The 24,097-nt window shown below is 39.9% G+C and overlaps 1 protein-coding gene across 5 annotated transcripts in view; it reads right to left on the bottom strand.

The window, feature by feature from the left end:
- Positions 1-24,097, bottom strand: part of LOC147320876 (actin-binding LIM protein 3-like) — a 63,067-nt gene that overhangs the window by 29,996 nt on the left and 8,974 nt on the right. For 4 of the 5 annotated variants that reach the window (XM_086309093.1, XM_086309097.1, XM_086309095.1 and 1 more), the window contains 9 exons: positions 14,001-14,184; positions 12,438-12,550; positions 11,419-11,545; positions 10,991-11,084; positions 10,511-10,598; positions 3,957-4,015; positions 2,162-2,242; positions 1,438-1,599; positions 1,292-1,321 (listed from right to left, as the gene is read on the bottom strand). In XM_086309093.1, the coding sequence (XP_086165219.1) occupies positions 1,292-1,321; positions 1,438-1,599; positions 2,162-2,242; positions 3,957-4,015; positions 10,511-10,598; positions 10,991-11,084; positions 11,419-11,545; positions 12,438-12,550; positions 14,001-14,184 (938 nt within the window). The remainder of the gene's footprint in view (positions 1-1,291; positions 1,322-1,437; positions 1,600-2,161; positions 2,243-3,956; positions 4,016-10,510; positions 10,599-10,990; positions 11,085-11,418; positions 11,546-12,437; positions 12,551-14,000; positions 14,185-24,097) is intronic. The other variant, XM_086309096.1, reaches the window with a different exon arrangement.

Here is a 24,097-nt window from a genome sequence, read left to right as displayed (position 1 = left end):
CATTCCTCCATGCAGATCTTCTCGAGAGCAGTGATGTTTTGGGGCTGTCGCTGAGCAACACGGACTTTCAACTCCCGCCACAGATTTTCTATGGGGTTGAGGTCTGGAGACTGGCTAGGCCACTCCAGGACTTTCAAATGCTTCTTACGGAGCCACTCCTTTGTTGCCCGGGCGGTGTGTTTTGGATCATTGTCATGTTGGAAGACCCAGCCTCGTTTCATCTTCAAAGTTCTCACTGATGGAAGGAGGTTTTGGCTCAAAATCTCACGATACATGGCCCCATTCATTCTGTCCTTAACACGGATCAGTCGTCCTGTCCCCTTGGCAGAAAAACAGCCCCATAGCATGATGTTTCCACCCCCATGCTTCACAGTAGGTATGGTGTTCTTGGGATGCAACTCAGTATTCTTCGTCCTCCAAACACGACGAGTTGAGTTTATACCAAAAAGTTCTACTTTGGTTTCATCTGACCACATGACATTCTCCCAATCCTCTGCTGTATCATCCATGTGCTCTCTGGCAAACTTCAGACGGGCCTGGACATGCACTGGCTTCAGCAGCGGAACACGTCTGGCACTGCGGGATTTGATTCCCTGCCGTTGTAGTGTGTTACTGATGGTGACCTTTGTTACTTTGGTCCCAGCTCTCTGCAGGTCATTCACCAGGTCCCCCCGTGTGGTTCTGGGATCTTTGCTCACCGTTCTCATGATCATTTTGACCCCACGGGATGAGATCTTGCGTGGAGCCCCAGATCGTGGGAGATTATCAGTGGTCTTGTATGTCTTCCATTTTCTGATGATTGCTCCCACAGTTGATTTTTTCACACCAAGCTGCTTGCCTATTGTAGATTCACTCTTCCCAGTCTGGTGCAGGTCTACAATACTTTTCCTGGTGTCCTTCGAAAGCTCTTTGGTCTTGGCCATGGCGGAGTTTGGAGTCTGACTGTTTGAGGCTGTGGACAGGTGTCTTTTATACAGATGATGAGTTCAAACAGGTGCCATTCATACAGGTAACGAGTGAGGGACAGAAAAGCGTCTTACAGAAGACGTTACAGGTCTGTGAGAGCCAGAGATTTTCCATGTTTGAGGTGACCAAATACTTATTTTCCACCCTGATTTACGAATAAATTCTTTACAAATCCTACCATGTGAATTCATGGATTTTTTTTTCACATTCTGTCTCTCACAGTTGAAGTGTACCTCTGGTGCAAATTACTGACCTCTGTCATCATTTTAGGTGGGGGAACTTGCACAATCGGTGGCTGACTAAATACTTTTTTGCCCCACTGTACATGAGAGTATGGTGATAAGGAGCCCAATGACTGGATATGAGGAGAAATAAAAGATATTTGTTACTGTTCATTATTCTTAATACCTTATGGTCAATTTATTTTTACCGGAAGAAATTCAAATAGTGAGTTTGTGTGTGTGTGACTACCTGCCTACGGTTGCATCTCTCCAAAGTGTCATCTGAGAGGTGCGTCTGTGCATGGTCGGCCTGATAAGGAATAATGTCGGGCCGCTGAATGTCATATATGGCTTTAACCCTGGGAAGTGCTGCCACCTGCTTATATTCCAAAACATCCCCATCACCCTTAGCCTGTTAGAGAGAGACAGGTAGACAGGGATACACATTAAATGAAGACCAAACCATAAGTAGAAGACTGGCTGTAAACAGCCAATCTCGATCACCAACAGAAGAGGCACCCAAATTCTTGCATAGAAAATCACACATATGGTAGCATACAGGAAGGGAAATGAGGCAATGGTAAACATTCAGGTGAGCAGGTTAAACTGAAATCTTTGATGGGCCAGTAAAAATTTAAACATGACATTAAACGATCTAAGATAGAGCTAAAAAGTGTGCACTGTAAGACAATAACTCTGGATAGGAAACTAAAGGGCTTAAGATAAAAGCCTGCTTATTATAAAAGGCATATTAAGGCTTTAGTAGTCTGGCAATTTGCTTTTAGTAGGCATACAGTAAGGCAGGGAGAGGCAACAGACAGACAAGAAGTCTGCTGAGAGACTGATAGCACAGACCGCCTGAGCTTTAAGGGTCTCTTTTGTGCTTCTGTCTATGCTGGTTATGTTTGAGTGACAGATGTGACTGTGACAGCTGAGGGCGCAACCATGGCGTAGCCATGGTGACGGTTACTCACACAGATGAGCCGGTGAGGAGAGCCAAGGAGAGGAGAGGAGCCTGGAGGAGAAATGGATGCTGTCTCGGAGGTACGTCTCAGCTGGTGGGACAAATGTCAGTGAGAGCAAGAAGGTGAATAAAGTTAGCTTAAATACAACAGTGAGCGCAGAAAAGTACTTTAATTTAATGCATTACTCAAAAAAGTGAACCTGGAGCAGTAACTCAAATAATCACTCGTTACAGCCAAGGTATCCAGAAGATCATCTCTGAAAGCACATCACCTCAAACCTTGAGTTGGTTACCCAGTACCACCAGTACCTCCAGTACCACAGGAAACTGAGGCTATAATTTACATCGGCTCACCAAAACTGGGCGGCAGACAATTGGAAAACGGTCACCTGGTAATAAGCCTTGAATTCTGCTCAAACATTTGAACGGCAGGGTGAGAATTTGGTGTAAACAACATGAAAGCCTGGATCCATCCTGCCTTGTATCAACACTTAAAGTGGTATAATGATGGTGGTATGATGGTCTATGGGACACACTCTGGACTCCATCCTTACTACTCAGCATCAAGCCTCAGTGTGCTCATCTTCTAATAGCTGTAAGTTAACGCACCAAGTCACACCAAGCTAAAACCACCCCAAAAAGGGTTTCTGGAACATTACAATGAGTCCAGATGGCCTCCACAGTCACCAGATCAACATCCAATAGATGTGGTAGAACAGGAGATTCACAGCATGCAGGTGCAGCTGCAAAATCATGCATCAACCGTGTGATATTAAATGTCAATATAGACCAAATTTAAAATAAATAAGTAAACTAAAATACTTTATCTAGCCTCTCACTTAAAAAATTGTGTTTTGTTAATGCTGCTTTTTTGTTTGTAATATAAAGCAAGTCGATGGAGCTTCTCTGCTCACAGCCAGAACTGTGTAATATTATAGATATCAAATCTGTTTGACTTCATACAAAGACTTAAAAAGGCGGATACCTGACTTTTTCTTCAGTATTAATCTTTCAGGATAGAGAACCACTTTGTACTGAATATTATAGCTGCAAACTAACACTTCTGTACCTGTTATGTTTTTACTGTGACAGCATTATTAAGCCAACTCTTAATCATGTAAGTGTTCTTGTAAATGTTCCTCTATGTGCTGGAATAGCTGAATCTCACTTTTTTTCTTGACGTGTTCACTTCCCGGTTGAGCTGAGCAATCATTTGACAACAAATGTTAATTTCCTGCTTTTAACATTCATATTCCCTGTGTGTGTGTGTGTGTGTGTGTGTGTGTGTGTGTGTGTGTGTGTGTGTGTGTGTGTGTGTGTGTGTGTGTGTGTGTGTTTTGTAAAGTTACAACTTCCTTTTCTGCCATGGTGTGATGATTATTATTTGCATGTTCATGATAACACCAGGCTCTGGCAAGAGCTGTCAAAGTGCAGGTCTGCAGCTCTACTTTCGATGAAATGCTTTGAAAAAATACAATAAGACTTTATGCTGTGTTTGGACAATTTCTGTTAAATAAAGCTACAACAATAGTATGAACAATCTGGTGACGAACTATATATTACAATGAAATCTTTTATAAATGAACAGCAAAATAAAGTCTATTTATCCAAATTTTTATATATAAAACTAAATTCGCTGAGGGCAGATTTGAGCACATTTCTTACAATGCTAAGAGCGACATACCTGCTTTTAAAACAACAGTGAGACATTTCAGACACAGCATGAAAGAGAGAACCACTGAGAGGACAAAAACAGAAACAGAGAGGAAGAGCAGGGGCTTGCAGGTATTTTGAGTAACACTCACCCTCAGTTTCCTCTCCAGCCGAGCTGCTTCTTTACACATGGGGTGCCAAACCTCTGAACCTGCACATACACACATGGGATTTTATCTCAGTTTACTTTGTTTATTGCGTGTGGGCAGCAGCCATACAGTTTTATGGGATCCTATGAAGAGCAGATCAGCTTTTCTCAAGTGCATCAACATCAATCAAAGGCACACACACACACACACACACACACACACACACACACATGAGACACTGTGTATGTGTGTGTGTGTGTGTGTGTGTGTGTGTGGAGGCAGTTTATCTAAACTGATAAGAGAGGATGTAGCTCTTGTAGTTTCCTACACAGATAAATATCAAGAGGGAAAAATAAAAATTCTGTCCACTCCTTTGTCTAAACTGAAATATCCCAACCATAATTAAACAGATGTTTTTCTCACAGTAACTCATCTTTTTAGTTTGGCCAACTCTTATTCATGTCATCATCTTCACCTGTCATTAATGTTTAGTGACATTCTGAATGTGTGAAAACAATTTAAGACACGTGATCCCCAAATTTTGTTGTTTTTGCCATGTCATCTTTTAGTGACTCCCTATTTTATTTTGAAGGCCTGTCCCTCATGTAGCTCTATTTCCTGCCTTTGCTCATTTCCCACTATCCTTATTGTCTAATTTAGTCTATATGAACCTTATACTAGCCATTTCCACCTGGTGGGTCTTTAGCATGTATGACTTCTCAGTCTGTCATTTTATCAAGCTTTTATCCTGTGTCTTCTTTCAGCTTTTATAAAACGACTTAGACTTGGAATTTGCTGCTAACGCTCTGCATTGTGTTTTGTTAACAACTTTATGGTCAATAAAGTTACTATTTGCAACCTGCCTCTCTACCTCCTTGTTGTGGTTTTGCCTAAAATGCAACAGATATTAGCAAATAAGACACAATAAACAGTATTGCACAAATAACAAGAATGGAACTGAAAAGAATGAACAAGTGAATAATGCTGAACTGCATGTTGTATGTTTCTAATAATGTCCACAAAGTTATTAATATTGAAGTAGAAGCCTTACTTTGCTTAAACTTGGGTCTTCTTGTATTCTATAGCAATGATTTAGCCAGCTGATTTATCATCAACCATATGGAAACTTCTATCGCTGTACTTGATTATAAAAAATACATTCAGTACTTTTTCTTTAGTTTTGCTATCATGTTTTCATGCTGTGCTTCTGTGAATACTTCTCATTGCTTATATTACATTGTAGACTAAAAAAAAAAACTAAGTACGTTTCAAAATTGTTCCATTAAGGAAGCCGGCATGATTGTACCATCCTTTTTAAACAGAAAAGAGAAAGTAAAACAAGTGTTAAAGCGCAAAAATATTACATCAAATATTCCAGGATGCGACATTATAATTGTGTTGTTGTTTATATTTTTTTGACTGTGTTGGCATAATTGTGCTTTAACAGTTATGGCAAAAGAATTTTGTGAATGAAAAAGAAGTGAAGTAATTAAGGGGAAAAGAGAGAAGAATGAGCAACAGTAAACAAAGAAGAGCAGGGTGAACTACAGCGCAAGAGAGGAAAGAGGCAATGAATGAGATCTCGTAGCTCTTATAACAATCGACCACTAATGTCAGGATGTTATATCCATGTAGATCTGATAATGACAGTAATATATCCACCCTGAGCACGCGCGCGCGCACACACACACACACACAAATAAATGCATGTGTACACACACACGTTGCCTATGTATCATTTTTCTTGAGCCCTGGGGCGGTGCAGGCCAGCAAAAAGAACTCAGTTAGTTGATCATGACTCTAATATACAACCACCATCAACACCATAAATCTGCAACACACATACACACACACACACACGCACACGCACACACACACGCACACACAAAGCAGGAGGCTATGCACGCCCAATAAGTACACACACCGCTCTCACACAAACACCCACACAAAATCAATAGTGTAGACAGGAACCATGCGTGGTGATTCAGTGCACCCCCGTCCCACCCACGGTCTTTAACTCTGCTGTCGAACAGATGTGTGGCCTTGGACTTGAAATCCTTTTTCTACAGGATGAGGAGAATTTAAATTGTGCAGTGAAAAAGAATTCAGTCTCAAACACAGTGCAAAATAAACTCTGAGAAAACTAGCTGCATGCCTATTTATTTTTTCTTTTAACAATAGTGCCATTATAAAGTAACCTGAGATATTTGGGGGGGGGGGGTTTTCTTACATGCAGATGTGGGATGTAGGAATGAAGGCTCTGCTGTCTTTGTACAGACTTTATGCAAAATAAGGGTAATCAGTGGAACAAACTGGCCATCTGATCTTAACTCTATTCAAAAATATGAGGCGAAGGCAACCAGTGTGAAACCCAGGGAAGTAGTAATAACATTTATATATTTGTACCATTTGAAATTCTAAGTGTAGTCTATAAAAAGATATTTAAATATTCAGAAAATTTTCCTTATTGCTGAGCCATGCTGCCAATACAAAGTGTGTACACACTGAGCACATGAAGTGCATACTGTATGTCTTTTGAAACTGAGACTACGCCGAGTAAAGAGTAAATATATGTGGTTAATCATCAGTTTCTACTTGGAAAGGAACATTTCATTCAAACAAAAACTGATTCTGCCAAACAAAAATGATTCTCTTTGGCATCGCTTATCACTCAGCTGTGATCACTGAGCATTGATTGGCTGTAATAATAATAATGGATTGGATTTATATAGCGCTTTTCAAGGCACCCAAAGCGCTTTACAATACCACTATTCATTCACTCTCACATTCACACACTGGTGGAGGCAAGCTACAGTTGTAGCCACAGCTTCCCTGGGGCAGACTGACAGAAGCGAGGCTGCCATAGCGCGCCATCGGCCCCTCTGGCCAACACCAGTAGGCGGTAGGGTAAAGTGTCTTGTCCAAGGACACAACGACCAGGACAGAGAGCTCGGGGATCGAACCGGCGACCTTCCGGTTACAGTACCGCTTCTAAAAGATGTGCTTTCTTTTACCACCATTATATTTATGTAATGATGATAAAATGAATTAAAAGACGTCTTTTAAGCAGCGGCCCCAAACCTGAAGGGAAAATGTAATTCGCCATTTAAACGAAACACAAAAAAACAAAAACACCATGGTCTGCTGCTAATTTTTAAAGAAAGGAAATTAACTAACATTAAATCCAAGTTTTTGTTGAGAATGTTGTTGAGAATGAAGGGAAAGGAAAACCATAACAGCAATTCAATCCTTTAACCGTTTTGAAGATGCTAGCATCCATTTTTAGTTCATAAAACAGTTCTTGAACTCTAATTACAATCAGCTGATTTCAGTTCACGTGTAAGAGGAGGAAAATAGTGACGCAGTCTAGAGCGTGGATATGAACTTTTTATTGCACAAAAGGACGAGATAAATGGCAAAGTGGAAAATCCTGGACAGAAACAACTGCTTTATGCTGCTAACATAACTTTGGTTCTTTGCAAGCATCCACCGAGAGAGCATGCTAATGCTAAGCTAGCCAAGAACCCAGAGTGAAAGCTCAGTCAATACCGACCTCAGCAGCCAGACCCTGAACTTCAACAGGTAACAAGCAGAGGAGCAAACAGGCTGCAGCCTCCGTTTCTATCTGTTCACGTTTCTAAAGCGGAAGGCGATTGCTTTTTTGTGCTGGTTTTCATCTTTGCTTTGTTGCAGCTAGCTTTGGATTCTACTAAGAGAAAGATCTTAGAGATCTGTGTTCTCACTGGGAATTTGTGTTTGTGTGTGTGGGGTTTTTATATTTTTACATATTGTTATGAAATTAATATAACGAGTAGGATCACAAATTACTTTTTCCTGGGAGTAATCAAGTAATGTACCACATTACTTGAAAGAAGAATGTCCCGTGTAATATGTGTAATAATGACTTTTTTGAGTGACGACTCCAACACTGATCAAAGCAAAGAGGGCAAATACCTCAGCAAACATTTGACCCACAGCATGCAATTAATTTGCATGAATGTATTTTCTTTACTGCTGCTTAGCAATGATGGTGACTCTTGAAACTGAGCCAATGAGAACCTCATGACAATCAATAAGAGAATCGATAAGGGATCAAATAATGGAATTGGAATCTCTAAATTCTCATTAATTCCCATTCCTAATCCCTACCACCACACAAACCAGTTTTTGTATGCACTTGCACACACAAACCACTTCTTATTCTAGACATGTGTCATGAGATGGATTTCGAGTTTGTGTGTGCATGTACGAGTGGGTGTACGTGTGTGTGTCGTAATTGAGTGTGCCTCACGTGGGTGATTGCTCAGGCCTCCTACATGTCTAAAGTAATCAAAAGGAGTGAATGTAACCTTGGGGCAGTTTACAGGAGCTCAGCACACAGACACACATATTAGTCTCAAACACATCTATAAAGAATATAATGTACACGCTTACAGGTATAGATTAAAAAGCTCACATATGTGGTCTTCAAGTACTATATGCAAATGCTTAGTTTTACTGGTGGCTTTGAGAGGTAGAGCAGCAGAATGACAATGAGCTGAAACAGGAGGTGCCACCCTGTGTGGCAACTCTGACACTGTGCCTGTCGGCCACATGTTACGGTACAGCAACTTAATATTAAATTTAAATTTCCCTCCATTAAGCCAAGTGTTCACAATTTTTTTTCTTGTCCTGTCCTACTTTTTTATTTTATTTTTTATCACTTGCACTATTTTATAATATCTGTTTTCATCTTGTATTTTCTTGGTGTGTGTTCCAGCCACCCACTCCGGGTCTGTGTGTGCTCCTTTGGTCACTTCCTGTTTTATTCAGCAGTCTCCTTTCTCATGTGTCCAGTTGGTTTGCTTCTTGTCTTTACTCACTGCTGTGATTTGCTGCTTTTTCCTAATTGTTTTCACCAATTAGGTTCCACTTGTGTATTTAGCCTCTGTTTAACCTCAGTTCTTTCTGTGTGCAGTGCACCCATGTTTTTCCCATATGTTCTTCATAGTATGCCTTTCAGTACACTTAGTTTGTTATTTGTTAAGTTTTTGTACATATTTTCTGTATTTTTGATTTTTTTTTATAATGTTTCACTCCCTGTTTGTTATTTGTTTTTCTTCTTTGCTGTTGTCTGCTAGGCAGGGCAGCATCAGCACCAGAGATGCGAGTAGGATTAACAAATTGATTCACAAGGCTGGAACCATCACTGGCCAGAGTTTGGAGCCGTTTGAGTCAGTGAGGGACAGGAGGTCACTGAACAAACTGCTCTCCATTATGGACAACCCATCACAACTCCCTCCACTCCACACTACTAAGGAAGCAGAGCTCCTTATCCCTCTGACTGATTCAACCCAATTACCATAAATAACGCTTCAGGAAATCTTCCTGCTGTTCTCTGTCAGACTGTATAAAAACTCTTTGTTCTATGACAAATGAACACACCTGTCAGGTATAAGAAATCTGCCAATTTTAATTCATACTTAGCAGTATTATCATGATATAAATGCTGCATGCTCTTTGAATATGTGGGACTCAAACTAAATTCATCATATATATATACACAACAAGAGTTTTCTTTATCTTCATGTATCTCCATGATTGAACTCATTAACTTTAGTCATTGTTATCTGATTTATAAAACAACATTTCCTGGATGATTCAATTTAAAACCTGGTGATGGTAACATCATTTAGGATAATTCTGTCAGTGACAGCTGAGAGTAATGGAAACAGTGGAGGAGGTGAAGGCTGACAGGTAATTGACTCCAACCTCTCTGTGTGACAGAGGAGGGGGATGTGTGGGTTTCTGTGTATTTACCACAAGTGTTATACTTGAGATCAATAACCTATATAATGGCTGTTACCGCAATCTTTTATTAGGTCAAGGTATTTTTCACTGACATTCCTGGTCTTTTTTTAATATATACACATACACACACACTCAGACATAAACCCCCAAATCCTTCTCATGCAGTCCTTTGCAGAGGTTTCAGGAAATGACGCATGGTACATTAGTTGGAACTGAGGACATTTTAGCCAAGTACCAAGATCTAAATCTTAGTCTTATGTCTGTGTCCACCACAGGTGTAAACATACACATACATATACACTTACCTAGAAGTCATTAAATTATTATAAGTATTTGCCATAAGGGAAGCTTGTCCTCAAAATATGAGTAAACATGTTAATGTCCCCACAACATTAGTAATACCAACACACACACACACACACACACACACACACACACACACACACACACACACACACACTTCCACAGATGCAGAATCACACAGAGGCCATCTGGATACTTGCAGGGTACTAATTCAATTGAAGCTAGAAGTCTATTTTTATGCCTGTTAACTGTACAAATGCAGAAGCACATTTGTGACTATGGAGACATAAATTCAGACTAAATTGATTTCCTAACAAATATATTCAGACTTTTATATTCAGAAGTTATAATTATTATTAAATGTTAAGCTTTGTTTTATCCAAGTTCAGGTTGATAGTGGAATTTTCTTCCACTTCATACAAGGGAAACTTATTTTGCTAGTTAACACACAATATCCTGATTACCTGTCAGGTACATTTCTTCTCCTTCTAGGAACATCATGTGACAGCGGGCACATCTCGCACAGCTGGGGTGGTAATGTTTTCCTCCAGCCTGCAGGAAAGGAAAGGAAAGGAAAGGAAAATCAGACACAAAATGGCAAAAGCAAATGGTACAGATGAGAAAACGGGAACAGAGTGGTGATAAGAAACAGAAAAACAATGCAGAGTGAAGAAGGAGGAGAGGCATGATAAGAAACAGGGAAAAAAAAGATGAATAGTGTGAAGGAGATGGGGAAGTGTTGCTTTGTCGGGTTTCCAAAGCTGCTTCGTCATCAGTCAGCACTTCATTTAAAGAGGGACAGCTGCATTTTTTTGCAGCTTTTTATAGACCAGCTCACACTGACAAGCACAGAACACGCACATTCCCACTGTCGTTCCCAGCTGTCTTTAAGCATGCACGCATATTCCCAAAAGCACACATACACAACAGAAAAATGCACTCACCTCAAGTACTTTGCCACTTATGTACCTGTTACAGCTCTCACACCTGATCCCAAACTGACTGTGGTAGTCAGTCTCACAGTAAGGTATCCCATCTCTGAACAGTGAGAAACAGTGAGAAAGACAAAAAGCTCACAGTTTACTCCACAACTATTCATCCTGTAAAGATTTACAAAGCAAGTGCAACATTTCAATTTAATTTTGATAGTAAATAGTAGAAAAATGAGTAAAAAACCTCAACCTTTCCACAACTTGATGACAAATGTTTTAAACGTGCAATTTTCTAGTACGGTAGTTTCAGAATTAAAAGTCTGGATACAGGAGGCAGATTCTGTGCAGTGGCTTTTGATGTGGATTGCTTGAAGAAACGTTTGATATTTGCCCAAGCACACCTATGACTGACTTGAGATAGGAAGGATCAAGCCACCTACTTGCTGATGTACTCTCCAGTGAGGGCGCAGCCGCATGTTCGGCATTTAAAACAACTGACGTGCCACTGTCTCTCCAAAGCCAGCAGAGACTGACCCTGTTTGATCTCCTCACCACAGCCGGCACAGTCTGGAGGGGAGGAGAGGGGAGAGGAAAAGCAGGAAGCGCGGTAATGAGAACGCACACATGTACGATAGGAACAGGCAGGAACACTTTGAGCATTTATGCATTTATCACTCCCCTTTTATGTCCTTGCCTTTCTGCTCTGCCAACCTCTCATCACTTCTCTACCTCCTCCTCCTCTCTTCCTCATCCCTCTCTCCTGTCGTGACAGTCACACTGTCTCTGCCAGATGGAGCTACCAGGACTACCTGAAGCAGCAGGCCACCTTCTGTGTTTGTGGGTGTGTTTGGAAGTATCTCCCTGCAGCTACACACCTACAAAGATGCTGTGTTTTTGCAGCGTTCAGCAGGTGGACTGTGCAACTCTAGGTGTTCATTTGTAGGGGAACAAACAGTCTTACATGCTGGATGAATCACAAAGATATGAGTCAGTTAAATATCATTAGGCAGGGAAAAACCATAGCTAATAGCTTTTTTAAAAAATCTTCTTCTTCTTCTGAATCTTCTTCTGCTTGTGTTAGGTTTGATGAATGGGACTTGATGGGATTTAGTTACACACACAAACTTAAATACTCAAAGCTGGACACATATTTATTTCTTCCATTTCTTTAATTTGTTGGAGTATCAAACATGACATTTTGCATATTCTACAGGCTAGTAAATGAACCTTTGAGTTGAGTATATTCTATTTAAAACACCATGCATTTCCTTGAAATATTCATAGAAAAATAATTATTACAAAGTAATACCTGCACAGCTTTTGAAGAACTGGATAATGTGTGTTGGCTTATCCTTTGTCTAGTGAAGAAAATGTGAGATATGTTGTTGCTGTGTATGGTGTTGTACACATCAGTGAGCGTATATTTTCATTTGTGTGTGTGTGCGTGTTTGTTTCTTACAGCTTGGTCCGTGGACCTTGACGGGCTTGTCGCTGTTCAGAGAAAGTGAACACTGCTGACACACACACTTTTTCCCACAGAAGGTCACTCTGTCTCCAATTGGAAATGGGCTTCTGGGAAAGCACGCATAAAAAAACCATTTCAGTAATGCCATGCAGAATGCAGATAGGGTGATAGATAATTCACAGTTTACCCAATCAGAAAACACACGAAATTCCAATTTGCTTGTACTCCCAAGTTGAACAGTATCGATGTACGTAAGTAGTATTGGTGCAGGTAATTCCAAGTTTCTTTAGCAGAAGTTTCACACAATATTTGCCATTATTTCTGCTACCCTTACATTATACATGAAAACTTTCCCAGCATTGAAAACGAACATTTAGCAAATTCTTTTTTACACTGGGACATTTTTAATAACATAAATACTGTCAAAAACTACCATCGGCAGTGTCAGAGGAGTATTTCTGCAGTTTGAATGTAGCAAAGAATAAAACGAGATCTCCAGGCTGATGTCAAAGTTGCGAGGATTAAATGTTGCTCTCAGCTCTGGAAATCTTTGTCAGATTCTCAGTGCGTAACAGTTAAAATGAATAACGCTTCATACCCAGTGAGGTATGGGATAATATTTCAGGGTAAAAGCAGAGGCGAGCACAGAGCCCGTGAGGCAGACACAGGAGCTGTTCTTAAGAAACCAAGAACATTTTAACACACAGCTTACTCGTACACAGTAATCTAAGCAGGCCTCTTCTAAAGTCGTGTGAGAAACAACTACGATGTCTTACTTTAAAAAAAATGCTGCCTTGCCACAAGGGGTCACCACAGCAGGCGGCTCTGCAGGTTTAATTTGGCTGAGCTTTACACCAGATGCCCTTCATGACACAACCCCAAAGGGGATCTGTGCCTCCGGCTGGAAATGAAGCAGCATCTTTTCACTTGGCAAGCAAACATGTAAACCACTACACTCAGGCCAGGGATCATTTTTATGTGGAGCAGAATTTCAACACAAACATCTTGCAATTATGTTTTTAATCAATCTTTTTTTTTTTTTGAAAGGTTTGCATCTCTGTGTTATGACAGAAAACATTCACGCAGAGTAAGTCTGTTAATTTTCTGCGTAGTTCATTTTGCTCACAATATCTACTTGTTGATCGTCATGTTTAAGTTGTACTTATGGAATCACAGCACTTCTTTAAGGTTAGAGTAAGATAATCCCCCTGGTTAAATAATACTTTTATGTCATGATCCATAAATCTGCTGACACCAGGAGCACCAGAACACTGAACCTTGCCACTCGAGTAAGTCATCAGACAACCTGTCCTGACCGGTCTTCAATCCCCACTGTGATTATTAAACTGGATTTTATTCTTTCTTTTTTTTTTGTCTGATCCCTTCGTCTGAATTTATTACTGATCTCAGACAGACTACTACCAAGTATAGATTTACAAGATGAATGCGAGTCCAAATAACTTTTTATTACTTTGACTGCCTGACTCAATCAGTCTGTCTGTTTGACTATCTGCCTGCCAACATTTAGGTCTACATGAAGAAACACTCATTCTTTACTTGCAGATGCTGCAGACAAAGCAGTCTGGGTGGTACGTTCTCCCCAGGGCAGACACCACCTCTCCGGTGATGTACTGGTTACAGCTGTCACACTGGGTCCCATAGAGCCGCTGGTAGTCCTTTGTACAGATGTACTCACCAGAATGGTGGAAGAAACCCGCATGCACCAAGTCACAGCCGCACACTAAACAGAGACACAGAACTTCATTTCTCATAAACAGAAGCAAAAAAAAGGATGTATAGTTACAATGTGGCAAGGTTGCTCATGGTAGTCATGTTATTGAGGGCAAACTGTCATGACCAATAAAAGAACAGGGTGTCGAGTTGGTCAAATATGTATGTGATCAGTATGTATGATGTTCCACAAGCTGCTGAAGTAATTAAGAAACTTTAATTGACAGCCTTCTTTGACACAATCAACAGTATTAATCCACTTATCCACATAAAGGTTTCACCGGCTGATTTAAAGTCACAATTAATATTCTGTGTGAGTGCGTGCGTGTGCGTGTGTGTGTGTGTGTGTGTGTGTGTGTGTGTGCGCGCGCGTGTACTGTTTGTGGGTGTAGATTAGTACAGTACGAGCTGTTGTCCTTTCTGAGCTCAGAAGGGTTAATACTCTAATCTGCTTTTAGGGATTAGACCAGCGACCATCGTGTCTTAACTCATACAGTATGTTATGCTTGTCCATCCAAATGAAGGTGCAATAAAGTTTCAGCCACTTCAAATGTTTGGAGTCTCACTGATTATGTAATACCATTAGGGAGGCTTCTGACTGGCCTCACATTGTGCATGGAGAACAGCGACTCCAAACACTGAGTAGGAAACACACAGAACTATCTTCAGGGACAAGAAGAACAAGAAGTCCTGCAACAGACGGTACAGCATCTACAGAACCCTGATCCTAATTTGTATTGCTTTTAGCTTGCACGTGTTGTGTTTTATATACTATATATGGAATTTTGTCTCTATCTGCATGTGTCCAATTACAAATCACAACTTTAAATACATTTATGTGGAGGCAGAGCTGTGTGATAAGTGCAGCCAAGTGACTGCTTCTAGTCCGACTGTGTGTGAAGGTTAGGCGGCCTCTGCTCAGCTGGTTGATCAGGTGTTTTAAAAGGAACTGAACAGCTATTTGCTCCAGCTGGAGGGAGCTGAGTCCCTCATCTGCCATCAGTTGTGCTTTATAGTATTTATTACAATATGTGTCAGCCAATGGCTTATATTAACCAAAAATTCTTACGTAGTGGAACCAGTGTAAAGATATTTTCCCATGAAAGTATCTAAAAAGAATCAAATTACTGCTATGCTTTCACCTCTGCACGTCTGTCACTGACAGATAATTTGTAACGGACTTGCCCAGGATACGCTGCATTATCCACAGAGGCAGTATGATGAAACCTTTACGTACTTTAGGTTAGACGACTGAAAGGCAGCCAACGGATCAAGATATCGGACAGTGAATTGAACGTCTAGTCTCTAATTAAGCTAATGGCTCTAAACCCAACAGAGTGAGTGGATCTAATCTGAGCCAGTGTGTTAAGAGGCTCAGACAGATAGAGAGAAGGAGTGAGAGAGATGTATAGAACTGTATAGGAAAGCTGAAGACATCATAAATATGGTAAAGCAACATTAAGTAACAATATGAGCCTGCAGCCAAACTCAGGAATTTTCATTTAAATATATTTAAAGGGTTTTGAAAAGGATCCAACTCGCTTTACAATTACCTTATAACACCTTAAAAGTTAGATTTATATGGTATTGCTGTTCAATATACATTTTATTACAATAATGCCAATAATCATTTGTGGACTGCTGACCATAAAAAAGAGTGGAATAATAGTAAACACTACAGAGAACTATGAGAAGTTTATTCAATCCTTATTCATTCAGTGCTTTAGAAATAAATGACAATATTTTAAATGAAGTGTCTGACAAATAGGATCCCAAAGTAAAGACAACACACTGACTGCTGCATTTAAACTGATGACTTTTACAGTAAGGTTCTAATTTCTCTCTGACCCGAATTAAAGCACAAAGCTCACACTGTGATAGACTTTTTTGTAACTCTTCACAGTGAAGGCTAACAGTCTGTCTTATGTACTAAGTATTTCGTTACTTATTATTTAGCCTGAAGATTCTGAAGTAAACTTTTGTAGTGTAGGAAAAAAGATAACAATACTGTATTAAGCGTTCTTTGGGTGGGGGTGGGTGGTTCTTTTCTCCTCTGGCAAAGCGGCTGTTGTACAACTTTGAAATGCCAGCCTGACCTTTATCAGTCGGGCTGAGACTAAAGCAGTTCACAGAGGAAGAGTTACAGTTACTGAAGCACTCATTCTCGAACTCATTGTACTCACATACTGCATGTCAAAACAAAAGGCCATTTTTATGTGACATATAAAAGGTAAATATTGTCAAGCCAAGCAAGTCAACCTGTCATGGTTTTGAGATTTTAGGATGTTTTGGGATTTTTCTCATTTTTGATCATTTTTGTATTATAGTTCTGCGCTTCTGTAGGTCTTTAGGTTCATTCTAGGTTAAAATGAGTTTTGTGTTTGAGTCCTTTGTTCATGTTCTATATTCCTGGTGCCTCTGAGTTTTAATATCGATTATTGTGGTTCGAGGTTTATTTTTTTTTATGTTGGTTTCCTTTTGTTTCCAGTCTCTGTTCCTCATTAGGTTATGTAATCTTTAGTTATCATCTTTTATGTTCCCTTTGTGTCTCCCCAGTCAGTCATGTCGCCATGTTTGTTTATCTCCAGTCACTGTGTCAAGTTGGCGTCTTAGTCCTGGCATTAGTGTTTATTACTTCTTTTTTTATTTTAATGATCCCTCGTCTCCTGTGTGTTGTGTTTGGTTTTGGCACCCCTTGTCTCGTTACTGTGATTGTGTTCAGCTGTGTTCCCTGGTGTTTCCCATTTCCCTCATTACCTGGTGCATCTATATTGTCTGAATCTCCCTTTGCTCTCTTTTACATCATCCATCATGGTTGTGTCTTCTGCAGCACGTTTTCCCAGTTAAGTTGAAAGTTTGATTTTCCTCATGTTGTTTTGTACTTTGTTTTAGTTAATAAAGCCACTTTTTAGTTTTCTCCTTTGTGTTCCCCAGTCCTGCGTTTGGGTCCAACTCTGCCAGCCACACAACCAGCCTCAAATACACATCCCATCATTTCTCACCATGCAGATAACGTTCACACATTCATCACTGTCTCAATGGAAAGCTATTAAGATATAGAGGAAACAGGGAAGAGTGGGAGCTGTTAAGACTTGGCCTCTCCAGAGGCCTCTCTGTTATTTTTGGATTTCAAATCGTAGGCCAGTTTCCAAAAGCTGTTCTCGCTGACAAAAATCAATGCATGAATTTTATACAGGCTGATATCCTTTCATATTTATTTTTCAAATAATCAAGATCACCAGAGAGCATTCAACAAATATTTATGTCATTTTAATTTTCACTGGTGAATTTAAACATATTTAAACCTTTTTATTAGTTTTATCTTACTAGGGATGGCAAAAGCAGTCAGTTTGTAGGTAGGTGTAATCCCACTGCTGGTCCAGACTGAAATATCATTTCAACAATATCCACGACAGACCTAGTGGCATTTTGATCATTTGTATTTCACTAATGACGGTTGCTGGACACGCACAGCTGCATCTCTCCCGCTGCCAGCTCAACAAAACAACAACCTTAACTCAAAATCCAGACTTTTAAGCCGGCGAGGCGTGATTGTAGAGTATTGTACAGGTATTTATTGTCGAACTATTTGAACCTGGTATTTAACCAATTCTCCTTTGATGATACTCACATTCAGCCACTGCTTTGGTTTATGACTAAAACACAAACTTATCGTTATAGTGTCAGCTTTGTGTTCAGTGATAACTAGCAATTGTTAGCTTAGTAACAAACTAAACTAAGATAGTAAATACGCTTATCCAGTTTAATATTTGCATGTTATGCACATATCAGCTGCTGGCATATCTTTACACAATGCTTTGCTATTTTTTTGTGAAACTGATATAAACCCACTTCAGGTCCAATCCATGTGAAGAGGACTTTTAGGAAAGTTTAACAGACTAGGCTTCATGTGCCCATTCAAATATTAGTTAGCTTTAAATGATTGTTTTCTGAAGCATTCAAATATTTTGAGTCTGGTGAACCATGAGCCGTTGGGCTACAGTTACATTGTAAAGTTTTTAAAACTGGGCTAAAAGACCTGCTGCACATAGTGCTGCACATTTTATTAGCATGCTAGTGCTAATAAAAAGCCAGAGAGCCTGACATTGACCACTGATTATTTTTAGGGGCTTGTTTGCATCACATAAAAGAAGATACAAAGCATTAAAGCACGTTAAAAAGACAACGGCTTTAATGAACACAGTAGGACCCAAGACCTGGAAGGAGGGCTGATACATCATCCAGTAGCTCACCATATCTTATAAAAACTTTTTTTTCCTTTGCAGTCATTTCTTTAAAATGTACGCAGATACTGCCACAAAAGGCCCATCCCTATATGTAGTCTTTTAAAATACAAGGGCATGCCTGACCACATGCCTGACCACAAATAATTCCATTGAACTAAAAAATTCATTTGACACATTTACAGTGGGGCGATCGTGGCTCAAGAGTTCGGAGTTCGCCTTGTAATCAGAAGGTTGCCGGTTCGAGCCCCGGCTTGGACAGTCTCGGTCGTTGTGTCCTTGGGCAAGACACTTCACCCGTTGCCTACTGGTGGTGGTCAGAGGGCCCGGTGGCGCCAGTGTCTGCCAGCCTCGCCTCTGTCAGTGCGCCCCAGGGTGGCTGTGGCTACAATGTAGCTTGCCATCACCAGTGTGTGAATGGGTGGATGACTGGATATGTAAAGCGCTTTGGGGTCCTTAGGGACTAGTAAAAGCGCTATATAAATACAGGCCATTTACCATTTACCATTTTACAGTGTAATTATAATAGAAGACGAAAATGTCACAGCAGTGAACTCCCAGAATATAAATGAGCATGTGCCGGCCTGCTACCATCCATTATTCTCCCTCTGTCACATGACATTTTACTCTTTCATGGACAGTTGGAGCAAATCTTCCCACTGCTACTTGAACTTGCTGACTGAGCCTTAATGTTCATATAGGTCAGAGACTTGTCAGGCACTTCTATCCATACCCTGTCAAACAAGACCTTAGGACAATGTGACCTTACCCCTGACACTCCGTGACCCTCACCTGCTGTCCCAAACTGAAGGAGGGTTTTTTTGTTTTGTTTTGTTTTTTTAATATTTAGACTGCTCTGTGTGTTGAATCAGCATTAACCAGTTCCTCCAGGAGCTAAATAAAACCTGACATATCAGAGAGTCCTATATGCAGTGTAAGCCACAAACGATTATTTTGATAGTCGACTAGTCACCGATTATTTTTGCGATTAGTCAACTAATCAGATCATCATCCATTGGACGTAAAACTTACAGCTTATTGCACCAGCATGCATCTGCTCTTATATAACTATCATTAGCTTACAGCTTGAAATGTTTAAGGTATGCGCTAACTGAAAATAAAGACAAGATGATAGTTTATTGAATTTAAATGAAATTTGCAGATTGTTTCAGTGAAGTTTAATAAACTCCTTGCTATCTAAAATATAACAGGACACCGGAGTATATTCTCCAGCATCTCACATTTCTGATAACCAGTTATCTGCTTGACGTTTATTCAGCTGTGTAAAAGTTGCTTTTATATTATATTTTGTGCAAAACTGGGGATCTCAGTCTGCATCATGCCTGCTTTTTCAAAGTTGCCTCACATTTGTCTTTTATTCCTTTAATTAAACAGGAAATCAAGTAGTTTAATAACAAGAAGCTTAAATGGGTACAGATGAATATATTTCACATTAACTAATTACTTTGGTTTCTTAATAAGAAAAGCAAGTGAAGTGAGAGGGGTTTGAATAAATTCTGTTTAATTAGCTCATTCATCTGCAGTTCAATCCATGTGTAGAGAGCAGTTTTTGAAACCACTTTAACTTGCACGACTTCTCACTTGACATAAATAACAATCAATAGAAATCTAATTTCTCTAACAAAGTCTCACTAATAACCCTAATTTGTGATTTGCAAAGCAATGAAATTAAGGCACTATTGAGGTTATAAAATTGTCCTGTAATCACAAGGCCTGCAGAACAGTCTATAAATATCAAGAAGTAATCTATTTATCTTCAACACAACTCCTAAGGCCCAGGACATGATTTTCCATGAGTCCACTCTGATATGTACGAACCAGCTTCCAGATTGGATTCAGGAGACAGACACTATCTCTACTTTCAAGATTAGGCTTAAATCTTTCCTTTTTGCTAAAGCATATAGTTAGGGCTGGACCAGGTGATCCTGAATCCTCCCTTAGTTATGCTGCAATAGACGTAGGCTGCCGGGGGATTCCCATGATGCATTGAGTTTTTCCTTTCCAGTCACCTTTCTCACTCACTATGTATTAACAGACCTCTCTGCATTGAATCATATCTGTTATTAACCTCTGTCTCTCTTCCACAGCATGTCTTTATCCTGTCTTCCTTCTCTCACCCCAACCGGTCGCAGCAGATGACCGCCCCTCCCTGAGCCTGGTTCTGCCGGAGGTTTCTTCCTGTTAAAAGGGAGTTTTTCCTTCCCACTGTTGCCAAAGTGCTTGCTCACAGGGGGTCATATGATTGTTGGGTTTTTCTCTGTATCTATGAAGCGCCTTGAGGCGACTTATGTTGTGATTTGGCGCTATATAAATAAAATTGAATTGAATTGAATTGAATTGAATATGTACTTATGGAAAGTTGAGGAAAAAAATTTGGAGGTTGGAGGAGGGGTGCTGGAGGTGTAAGTCATCTTAACCTTACATACATATCACAGTTTTTTCATTATCAATATGTATCTTGGTTAAGGTTAGGCATTAAAAGTACTGTCAGTTAAAAGTGTTTAGGCTTAAAAAGTTTCACGGCTTGGGTTAAAATACGACACGTCTTTCAAAACTTGTTTTCCTGATTGCGGTGGTCACACCTACCTGCTTTGTGCCCATAAACATGAAAAAATGTATTTTTTATGATTGTTTCAAAAACTGCCGTGAGACTGGGCTATTCAAGAAAACAATAAAAACTATTCCCAAAGCACAGATAAATAAATTAAATATCAACCATTAAATAAATTTGCTTCGTAAACTGTATTCCCTTTTTTCACGCCCTGCTTCATCGATTTAATTGTTCCCCAGCCTTCTATTTATTCTCCCTTTAAGAGACAGGTTCAGCTGCACTTTGTCAGAGGCACTCAAGTATCCAAGTACTTTTTCTTTTTACAGCTGTTAATAGTGATTTAAAGCCTATTAGACTGAAGTGCTTCAGGTGTGAATGCATTTATCCACAAACACGCGATATTGGCAGAAAGACTGCAAGTAATGATTTCTTTATTTGAAGCCTGAAGTAAAGCATTGAGTGAATGAAGGAAAGATTCAAAGAAGAAAAATGAATAAGATTTAATAATAACAGATATAATGAAGATGCAAAACAAAAGGAACTCCTGGAGGTGTGGTGTGGACTGTCTCATCTTTGTGATTTGGCTTTCAGTTACACGTACAAACACAGAATACAAGCATGTATGGAAACACACAAGGACGTCAGCAAATGTTCATTCAAAACCACAAAAAAGTGCTGCAAAGCAGAGCTGATACAGCGATTAATGCTTTACAGTTTGCCCTTGAAGTCTGTTCTGAAGAAAGAGCCAGGCCATCCATGACTGTGTATGGCTGAGCACACACTAATGGTGATAAAATACACAGACTCTTGCTCCTGGTATGTTTCACTTGTGAAACACAAACTTGTTTTATCTTAAAGTGGGTCAGCCTTGGCAGCAAGCTTCACTAGAATCATAGGAGTCTGTTTTAAATTCATTTGAGAAGGCAAAGCACCTGCAGCTGGATGATCTATCAAAATAAATTAGTGCGTGCCGATATTTCACCGCCTTTGAGGGAAGACATTACAAGCCTTGTCTTGTCTTGTTTCAATACAAAGGAAAATTCCGAGCACTTTTCCTTATTGCCAGTGTTCGAATAGATTTACCAGAAAAGAGATGCTGGAAGGTTTTAGATGATGTAGATGGGGAAGTTTTCTTGCCTGAAAAAGCAGAGATGTCGAGGAGAGAGGATTATTTCAGACACAAGGCTCAGACAAGACAGAGGAAGACGAAGAAGGGCAAGATGGGAGTCGAGGGAGAGATTAGAGGAAGCTGAATAGAGAAAGAGCATCATATGTGAGGAGAAAGGAAAGCAGACAGCAAAGTGAAGGGATGAGGACGTAGAGAAAGATGCGGGGGGACTCTAGGGAGGTATCAATGAGGCTATTGATCTGTCCATCCAGCACACATCTGCCATCCCGTCACTGTCTTCCCTCATCTATTAGCATCATCAATTTAAGATGGATTTCCTTTTCTGTAGCGCGTCTGGATTTGCATGAGTGTGTGATCGGGACAGAAGGATCAAAGAGAAACTGATGAGGGGAAAAGGGAAAAGCACGAGTCTAATCAGTCTGTGGTCTAACTGTACAAAGGCAGAATTATGTGCTACAGCATGGATTTTGGCAGTATTGTTTGATGCTGAGGTTGTGAATAGTCAACATTTGTCAGTCAGATTTTAAATGAAATGCTGTATGAGAGATTTTCAGAGAAATCATTATGTGCAGCCACATTTTTTTATCTGCTTTATGAAAATTCACATTGATGACAAGTATATTAGAATGTGTACAAGGCCATTTTTTTGGTACAACTTTCAGCTCTAAATTGCACATGGGATGAAGTTACTTCTGCACGGTAGTGAGCTTAATTTTATAAAAATAGGTTAAATACTGGACAGAGTGTTACATACAACGCTCTGACCAGTCCTCTAAAAAAGTACATCTTTACTGCTTCCATAGGAATTAAGGGGGTAAGTAGCAGAAGGTGCGGCTAATGAGATGCACTTCATTAACTGATCATAGCAGGTACGACTCTCTCTATAACAGCAGATGTTTGCTGTTCTGTAGCATTCAGGTGTGTTAACACAGTGCCCTGGTGTTCCCAGGAGTGGAGTTTCCATCAAATTTATGCCAAGATCAGACCGTGCAATGGCTAGAAAAACTGAAAAAACCCAAGAGCTACTGACTCTACAGGTCTCAGTTAGCATACCAAATGGTACATTTTATGATAGTACAATCAGAAAAAACTGAGAAATTATGTCTTTTTTGGAAGGGTTACCAGAAGGAAGCCTCTTCTCTCTAAAAAGAACATGGCAGCACAGCTTAGGTTAAGTTGCATCCAGTGGCCACTGGACAAATGAGACCAACGTGGAGATGTTTGCCCATAATGCACAGAGAACACAGTATATCAGCACAAACACCTCATACTAACTGTTAAGCATGGCGGTGGATGAATAAGGATGTAGGGCTTGTTTTACAGCCACCGTACCTGGACACCCTGCAGTCACTGAGTCGACCATGTACCAAAGTATTCTAGAGTCAAATATGAGGACATCTGTCCAACAGCTAAAGCGTGGTCCAAACTGGGCCATACAAAATGAGAATGATCTCAAGCACAGTAGCAAATCTACAACAGAAAAAGAAAATAATTGGGTGTTGGTAAATGATATCCTGTGGTGGGACTTGAAGAGAGCTGTACATAAATGAATGCCTGTAAGCCTCGATGAACTAAAATAACTTTGTAGAAAAAGTGGTCCAAAATTCTTCCACAACCATGTAAGAGACTGATAAAGTCCTAGAAAAAATATACCTTGATGTTATTGCTGCTAAGTCACCAAATTACACAAAAATTGACTGAATACTTGTTGAGACATTTCAATAAAACAAACTGGTTAATATTTTCACGACTAAAAGTGTCAGAAAAACCGTGCACGGTCTTTTCTTCATGCATCACATCACAGACTTCTTATACTGCCAGTCTGATCTAGATTTCTATTCTCTGACTCAATGAAAACTTATAATTAACTGTCATTAAATAGTTCCAGGTTTTCAATACGTTTAATTTATATGTCATTAAAAAGGCCCAAGATCTTGATTTCATTGCATACCACCATCACCACTAGTCACTTCACAAC

Source organism: Aulonocara sp. 'chitande type north' Nkhata Bay, linkage group LG10, assembly GCF_057382095.1.
Source record: "Aulonocara sp. 'chitande type north' Nkhata Bay isolate Kocher_YH1m ecotype deep benthic linkage group LG10, A_spYH_male_GT1.1, whole genome shotgun sequence".
NCBI classification, from domain to species: Eukaryota; Metazoa; Chordata; class Actinopteri; order Cichliformes; family Cichlidae; genus Aulonocara; species Aulonocara sp. 'chitande type north' Nkhata Bay.
The sequence above is the reverse complement of the archived record's forward strand: the minus strand, read 5'-3'. Positions and strand labels throughout refer to the sequence as shown.